A 9071-nucleotide genomic window follows, 5' to 3' on the forward strand; every position below is an offset into this window, starting at 1 on the left:
TCCTTCACCCTTCTCCCTGACGCCGGGCGACAAGGTCGAAGCCTCGTCTTCAAACGTGACAAATCGGTCACACGTCTTCCCTCGCGTTGTTGTCCCCCCCGCCCCCTCCCATGTCAGCTGCGGCTCGTGAAGACAGATAGCTAGATAAGGGCCGTGTAGCTCGTATTATGGCGTCCATGCAAACAGACAGTCAAACGACGTAGGCAGAACAACAACGAATAACGCCAAGACAACATTATATTGAAAACGGGGTCAGCGCGGTACAGAGATGCAGTGCTGGAAAAAGTACTCAAATGTTTTACGCAAGTAAAAGTATCAGTACTACAATGTAGAGGGGCAAGGTGGCACAGTCGGTAGCGCTGTCACCACACAGCTAGAAGGTCCTGGGTTCCATTCCCGCTGGGGACGCTGTGGGCATGTTCTCTCCTCCGAGTGGAGGCGGGGTTGGCAAAAGGGCCTTTCTGTGTGCATGTTCTCCTCGTGCCCCCTAGGGTAGGCACCCTCCTACCCCCTCACTAAAAACATGCAGCAATGGAGGGGAAGGGAACTGGTCAGAATAACGTGTTCCTTCCATGCGCTACGTCCGGCCGGGGAAACTCTCCCCTGTCAGGTGAAAAGAAGCAGCTTGGACTCTTCATGCATAGAAGGAAGCAGGTTGGCAAAGGAAGTGTAGAGCCCAGGATTACATTAACAAAAAAAACATTTAATGTAGAAATGCTCTGTTATAAATAAAAGTCCAGAATTGAAAACGTACTTGAGTAAAAGTACAAAAGGATTGGCATCAAAATGCAAGTAGAAAGTACTCACTATGCAGAATGTGCCATTTTAAGTTTTCAAATGTATCAAAATATTTTGAAAATATAAGATCTACAATTATTTACATTTACATTATTTGCCTCTGAGATGTAGTGAAGTAGAAGTAAAGTATTGGAAATTGGTAATAAGACAGACAGACAGACAGACAGACAGACAGACAGACAGACAGACAGACAGACAGACAGACAGACAGACAGACAGACAGACAGCTCTACCAGGGCCACCAACGGAGGGGGTTTCAGCTGTTCTTACCACCATGCAAAGAAAAGAGGGATGAAAAGAAGATGGGTAGACGGAGGGGGGGAGATGGACAAAGGTCAGGAAGCACTTTAAACAGCCTTCTTATTGCCACAGTGAAGCAGACGGGATGGTGTGAGAGAGAGAGAGAGAGAGAGAGAGAGAGAGAGAGAGAGAGAGAGATGACCCCATGCAGAAGGCTCTTTCAAGTGTCATGGGGATCCTTTAATAATAATTATGCTATATAATAATTCGTTTATGTACATGGCATGCATAGCATTACTGTGTAAGGGCCTATTTACGGAGTGAGAGTACACAATGAAATCCTGTTTGATTACATGTTGTACACTCTCTTAAGTGAGTTAAATGAACACATTTGCATGCATAACGTGAAAGGCAAATCGAGTGGCAAAGTAGAGTTTAATGTTGTTTAATGCTGCTTAATGCAATCAGATAGGACTTTTCTGTTTGGATGTATGGGCTGTCAAGACCAGAAAGTAGTCTTTTGCCACTCAGTAGTAGGCATTCCCGCATAACGTCCGGGTATGATGATGATGTCATGCGCATACCGTCTATTGAAACCACATGCACATGGAATGGCCCTGCCCCTGCTTTTCACCTGCCAGTGAGGAGCTTCATTGGGAGGACGCAGTGCATGCAGAAGAACACCCTATCCGTCACAGTTCAACATCCCTGTTGACAGGTGCCCTTAGACCAACCTGTAGCGCCAGTGACAAAGACTGCCCAGACTTCCCCTCCGCTTTTCCTCCCGCAAACGCGGCCAGTTGCGTATGGTAGGAACACACAGTCAAGCCGGATGCACAACGAAGGACTCTAGTCTCAGTGGTGGTGGGAAGGAAACTCTTCTACCTCTGCTACCCACGTGTATTAACCCCCATTGTAAAGCATTAACCTCATGAATCCTAGTGTTCCAATTCTGGACATGTAATATTTAGGCAAATATTCTGCAAAATTAGGCAAACATTTGCCCTAAACCTAGCCTGGGTTATTTAAACCCTAGCCTCGGTACCCAGCCTTTTATTTATAAAGCCAGGAAACCCATTGGAAATTCTGGCATAGGAAGCCCACTTAATAACCAAAGAGTGCAGAAGTCTTCTCTACCGGGGAGGGGAGGAGAGGGGCAGGGGTGGGTGCTCAGATCGTTAAACCAATAGGATCCACTGCCTGTTTTCTAGACCAGAAATCATACAGGCTACCCCAAACTTAACCGCACGTGGAAGCCACGGGTGAGTCTTAACCGGCCACGTACAGTATGTCGGACTAACGGGACGTCAGACTAACACATGCGCCCGCGCCGGAAATAGCAAATGTATAAGCTCACTAATGGGTCCCGGGAGAAAAAGGAGGGAACGTCACATCTTTGAATGATGGTGAGGCATCATCATTTTTGTTACAAAGACAAATGTCACATGGGGAAAACAAGCTACTTAGAAATTAATTTACACTATTGTATTGCATAACGACATGTAGCCTACTTCAAATGAAATGTTAGCCAGTATCACTAAAAGCACTAGAGAGAGTGCTAGACCTAGGTCAGGGCTGAGAGAGTGTGGCTTTGAAAAACATGTGCAGGCTCTAATGGTCACGTGCACTGCATGCACATCTGCCATTGTGTATCTTGATTGTTTGTGTGCATACATTTGTGCCACTGCGTGTGCATGTGTGTTGGGTTTTCATGTGGGCATTGTGTGTAGTAGTATTTGCCGGTGGGTGAACATCACATGTCGATGATTAGGCAGCATTATGCTAATGTTCATGTAAGAATCTGTTTCAGTAAAACCACTACATAACACTGCAAGTAACACACCGATATAAAACACGAAAGACAACACAATGCATGCAGCCAGTGCGGCTTTATTTTTATATTTAAGCGCACATACTCATACAGTGATGTGCGATGATGATGCATAATATCTCTTGTGCTTGCATGTAGGTGGCCACCCATGAAAAACAGATAGCGGAGCGAGAGGTAGCAGAGAGAGACACTCTACTAACAATGAGAGGTAAATGTCCTTGACTATCCTCCTTGACTATCCTCAACATGTGAATCCCGCCCGGTGTGACATATATGCATGTGCATAATGATGCTCAATGACATCTGACGTAAGCATCAGATCAATTTCACGATCTTTCCGTAAAAACTATCCAATTCAAGCAATTAATTTGAATATGCCAATACCTATATTGTCACGATGGATCCACCCCCGACTGCTTGTTACCTGATGTGATGTGACGTGACGCACGCTTACTTACACAATACCCATTTGCGTGTCATGAGAGGTTTTCTTTGTAACCACATACAATTGAAAATGTTGTATAACCAAATCAAATACACTAGAATGCAAATGAGGAAGATCCGGAAATGCCACATTCAAATCTATTATCTAATAAATTAGATAAATAAATAAATAAAGACAAAGGCAGGTGAAAACAAAAAGGTGGCTGCATGGCTCAGTAATTACATTGTTTCAAATCACGAAGCGGTCACTTGACCTGTTTGTGTGTAATACCTACAATTGAATATGCAAAAGCACACGCTTACGCGTGTCAGTCAGACAGACAGCTAAAACAGTCTTTATAAACCAATGCTGTCTTAAATTGATTGCAGAAATTACCAAATAACAAATGAGCTGCTATCATTTCATTTCATTCATTATTTAATTTCATTCATGTATTTTCTTTTCTGTACCATTTTAAAATGACATTCTAGCCCACTTCAGCCCACCTTATGTTATGTTCACCATCGTTGTTGTAATTATAAACTATATCACAGTCTAATTGAGGTGACGGATGTACAACCTGTGTTGGTTTCAATCATACAGCTTGGATTGGGATTATTCTAGTGATGGAAAGTAACTAACGGTAAGTGCATTTACTCAAGTATACTGTACTTAAGTACAACTTTGAGTATTTCCATTTTTCGATACTTTATAGTTCTACTACACTACATCTCACTCAACGGCAAATATTACATTTTTTGCTCCACTGCAATTATTTGAAAACTTTAGTAAACTGTCATTGTCACAGACTTTGCCCATCTAGATGTTGTATTTCTGTTATGTTCTACTTGTTTTGATTCTATGTTCTGCTTATCTAGATGTTGTATTTCTATGTTCTTGTTCTAGTTGTTTTGGTTCTATGTTGTCTTCCCCAGGTGTTTCTCATGTGTAATCAGCCCTCATCATGTGTATATTAGTCTTGTTCCCCAGTCAGTCCTTGTCGAGTCATTGTTTGGTGTCAGTTCGAGTTATCTGTCTCTGTTCACCTTTATTAAAATAAAACACCCAACCATGGGTTTGATCACCACCTGCCTGGCTGGCTGTCCTGCTTTTGGGTCCTCACCTCACCAGAACGTGACAGAATGACTCGACCAGAATGGACCCAGCAGACAGCACCCTGACCCCAGCCTGTCTACACCTGGTGAGGCCTTGAGTTAAATGGACAATTGGACATCAATGAAGGTCTGGCTATAGTTGACTATAGTTGGAGGTGCAATTCATGTGATGTGGCAGCTGGTTTGACTGTTGGAGAGAATGCTACTGGAGCACCGGCTGGTAGATTGTGATGTCCTGGTCGTGGATCTTCTGGTACCTCTCCTCGAAGTCCTGGTTGTGCTATAGCTCTGATTGCACTTTGCTGAAGTCCTGGTTGTGGGAGTGCTGACTGTCCAGCTTTTATTCGGCCCCAGTGTCTCTACATCTACATTCCCGTTGGCAGTGGAAGAATGCTCCGGGGGGTTTCAGCCCCTTTCCCTGTCCTTCGGAGTTCGGACGGTCCCCATCTCCCTTTGGCAGTGGAAGAAGGCTCCGGGGGGTTCCAGCCCCTTTCCCTGCCGTTTGGACTCTGTCTATGCCCCGTCTGCGTTCCTGTTCGGCAGTGGAAGAACCCTCCAGGGGGTTCCAGCCGCTTTTCCCTGCCTCGCCACTGGTGTCAACCGGTCCTGAACTCACTTACAGCACAGACTGGCAGTTCTTGTCCCCTCTCCATGTTCCTCTCGTGTCCCTCTGCCCATTGGACATTGTGGGACGTCGGGAGCCGTCCTTGGAGGGGAGGTACTGTCACGGTCACAGACTTTGCCCACCTAGATGTTGTATTTCTGTTATGTTCTACTTTTGATTCTATGTTCTGCTTATCTAGATGTTGTATTTCTATGTTCTTGCATTTGGATACACTGCATAATGTATACACCGTATAAGTGCACAGTGTATAAACGTGCTGTTGAGACAGACATTATTTCTTCTTGCAGTATGGACTGTGGATGAACTCCATAAAGGCAAAGGTGCTAGATGGGAATGCAATAAATACAAAGCACCGTGGAGACATAAACCTGGTTATATGGTCCGTTTATGGCTGTGGCCATCTACTGCACAGGGTGTTAGTGTAAACAAACGCTCTGAATGAGATCTAGGGATTCGAGGCCTCTGTTTGAAGACTGTAATGGACATGGAGAGCAGGGTACAACTATATTACTCATTACCGGACACTCTGTGTAATTATGCACGCTGAATCACTGGGGATTACAGTGTGACGGTTGGAAGTGCGAGGGACATAACAAGCAAGGTTGCAGAATTAATTATTCATATATATTATATATATATTATTTTTTGGGGGGGGGTCGCTTTCACAGTGAAAAGTCATAGAATGTTTGTCATTTCAATAATACAGTTTTGTTTAGAAAGAGTTGAGATGTTAGTATCATTAGATGCACAAAGGGCAATAGTCTACAGCTTAATCATTAATTATTGTGTAGACCTACAGTATAATAATCATGATCGTTTTGTGTGTCTCTGCTGTGAGACTGTCTGCACCACACTCACCAGACCAGGTTTAATCTCTGTGATTATCAGTTTCATGATACTTTATTGGTCTGTGGTTACACATAATCAGTGTTCAATGAAGGTTTCATTCTCAAAGGAGTCAAATGAAACAAGCTGGTTATCCTTCCTGCATGGTTATCTAATTCCTATTACTGTATATTCAGCTTATCAATATTCTTATCATATTTTATGTTTTTCTTTTACACACGTAATAAGTTCTATTATATCTTCCCGTTTCATATGTTTTGTCGTGATTTGACCTTTGCTTTTTATTTTGATGTCTTATTATGAAGTGTGCTAGAATCTAGCACACTTCATAATAAGACATGCAGGCATAGAAAATTAGAAAAAAGGCATGCAATTGACTTAGCTCACTACACTACACTGCACCATAAGTGCAGATTTCATGTGAAAATGTACACATGGAACCATTTGGTTACATTTGTACACTTTCAGAGACATACATTTTGAGGATTTCCCTTTAGAAAAAGCAGGAAAATAGCAAAGTAGCAAGAATTTCAATTAGATAGCTTATGTATCATCAACGACTGAATGCATATTTGTGTAACTCTCTTTTACAAAATGGAAAAGTTTGGAATGTTTGCAGAAACGTTGAGGCAAAAAGTTAGGTTGCCACACAGTAGCCTACTGTCAAATCTGCAATCTGCAATAGGCCTACCAGTGAAAGTAGTTATTGTGACATACCGTCCGTGTAAAGGTCACGACTGCCAAATAATTAGAAATAATTTGCATAAGGTTTCATCGCTGCCAATGTTAATTCTCCACCACCTGGGTTATTCTTCAACCTGGTCCTCCTCTGTACAAGCCACCCCAGAGGGAACAAGGGGTTTTAAATAATTATAATAATAAACATTGTGCTTTACTGCTTTTAGATATAGCCTGTCACAAATTCACCATCAGTCTGCCCTCCCTCTCTAGAAATAAAAAGAAACCCACGCACCGTAATTAGGTGCATTGCTGTTGAAAACATTGTTTACTGTAGTTGAACCGTGAATGATTCATATGTGCGGAAAAAGCTAGTAGGCTACGACCAAAGCTTAGTTCTCCTCTTTATTAACCTACATTATGCGTTAAATGAAAGGGTTGCGAGTCGTTCAAAGTCATTAATTACCAAAAAGCCCTTCATATCTTAAACTAGGTGGCGATCTTGTCGTCTACATTACATTACATTTCTTTTGTCAGGTTTCACCTGACAAAAAAACGTAGGCATATAGGTGTATATCATTCAAGGTGATATGTATGAAGATGCCAAATATTTGGGGCAAATGCATAGCTTATAATTGCAACGGCACGTTGTAGGTCTATAGCCTACCTTCTGAATTTTGCCGTCGACATCCAGGTAAATCACTCGGTAGGACGACGAAGCGGTGCCCATGTCTCTCCTCCCCGCTGACACCAGTCAGTTGGCCACCAAACTGAGCAAACTCTCGGTTTGCAGTGTGTAGCAGCAGCCTACTACGCGCTCAGTGCAGACACTGTCCTCCCCTATCCCGACGCACCACACAGAAACAAATTACGCGACCCGGAGCCTCCTTCAGTAATAAGACGAATAATAAATGGAAGTCAGTGTGACAACCATATCTCTCAATCTCTCTCTCTCTCTCGGATTCCCCCCCTCTACCTCGCGAGCTGTCTGCTCTCTCTCTCTCCCCAAGATCTATGTGTTTCATCTCATAAACCTTATTATCCACTCCAGATAGCTCTCTGCTCCCTCGACCCTCCCACCCCCTTCCTCCTTCCTTCCTTCCTCCTCCAAGCATTGAGCGCACGCACATTATCGTGCGTAACTTTCTCTCGAGGAACCCCTGATGATGAGATTTGTAGCAACCAGGTTGTTCTCACACATTTTACTGACAAGGACGGTGAAGGACCCCCCATTTGTCAATTTTGTCCACAGACAACAATCTGAAAAGATTCTACTGTGCCACAGTGCCAGTGTCCCTTAATAAAAACCACTGAACCACTGATAAAAAAATATCAACTCACAATGACAATGAATGCAAGGATAAAAGCGGGTATAGCTTAAAGTGCTTTATATGTCTGATCCCTGGGCCATTGGCATGCATTGCTATCAACCAAATCAGAGATGCTAGTCACCAAAATACTTAACTGGGGCAAAATTTTAATGGCAATAAATCCAAATTAGACTCAGGGTTCCTCTTAGTATAGGCTTAATCCACAATGAGAAGGCTATACTTTGGGTTAATGGAATTACATTAAAGATTTGCGTGACTGCTGGGTGACTGACTTCAGCCTGGTGGAGACAATCAGGGACCGAGAGTGTGTTTATGTCAGTGTGTCAATGAAACAGACGGAGTGGCAGTGAGTGTGTGTGTTCCCTATAGCCTCTGCCTGTGTCACTGAGTGGGTTAGTGCCTGTCAGGAGGATACCATTTCAAAGTGACACCTGCCATCTCCAGCTGAGTCTGAAGGCCCCTCAGCGTCTCTAATTAGACTGCCTGTGGCAGTACACTGCACAAGGAGTCATCAAAAACACAACGCTCAAACGTACCTGAAGAAAACAAACTTGACACCATGAATAAAAGATCATTTGAAAGCTTTGCTTTACCCACAATACTTGGCAGATGGAACTTACAGAACCCAAATTACACCGTTGGTGCATGGAGTGGAGTCAGAAAGTATTTAGTATTTTTTTTTTGTTTATTATATTTTTGTTGTTTTTTTGTTTGTTTTTTACAAATCATTTGTCCAGGAAATATACAAACATTAAAAGGCACAAAAGTTTCAAGTACAACGTCTACCACGGACACAGGACATTAAATATACATTTTAAATCTACACCTCCACCAAATATGTTCTCGTACTTGGAGAACGGTACAACCCGAGTTAAACTCGGCTGTGTGCCGTGTTGCACGCCAGAAATAGCAGATGCACAAGCTCTCTGCATGACGCGATGTGAACTTCAACCTTATGAAGTTGCCTCAATGCTATACCACCATGAAAAGGTGCGAGTTATGATACAAAATCTGATCAGGCAATTTGGTATTCTGTGGATTTTTACTTCCTAGGCGGAATAGAGTAAATAAATACATTTTACAGACCATGAATATGAATTTCTTTTTAGAAAAGAAAAAAGGTGAACACCACTCAGTTTAACCATGCTATTCCTATGGTCTAATGTTAATATGGACATGTACT

General features: G+C 42.8%; 1 protein-coding gene across 1 annotated transcript in view; it reads right to left on the reverse strand.

The window, feature by feature from the left end:
- Positions 1-7301, reverse strand: part of pde9aa (phosphodiesterase 9aa) — a 31406-nt gene extending 24105 nt beyond the window's left edge. The window contains exon 1 of the mRNA XM_080786428.1: positions 7225-7301. Coding sequence (XP_080642554.1) covers positions 7225-7287 — 63 coding nt within the window. The 5' untranslated portion in view covers positions 7288-7301. The remainder of the gene's footprint in view (positions 1-7224) is intronic.
- Positions 7302-9071: the final 1770 nt, after the last annotated feature.

Source organism: Protomyctophum bolini (assembly GCF_963924005.1).
Source record: "Protomyctophum bolini genome assembly, chromosome: 16".
Lineage (NCBI taxonomy): Eukaryota > Metazoa > Chordata > Actinopteri > Myctophiformes > Myctophidae > Protomyctophum > Protomyctophum bolini.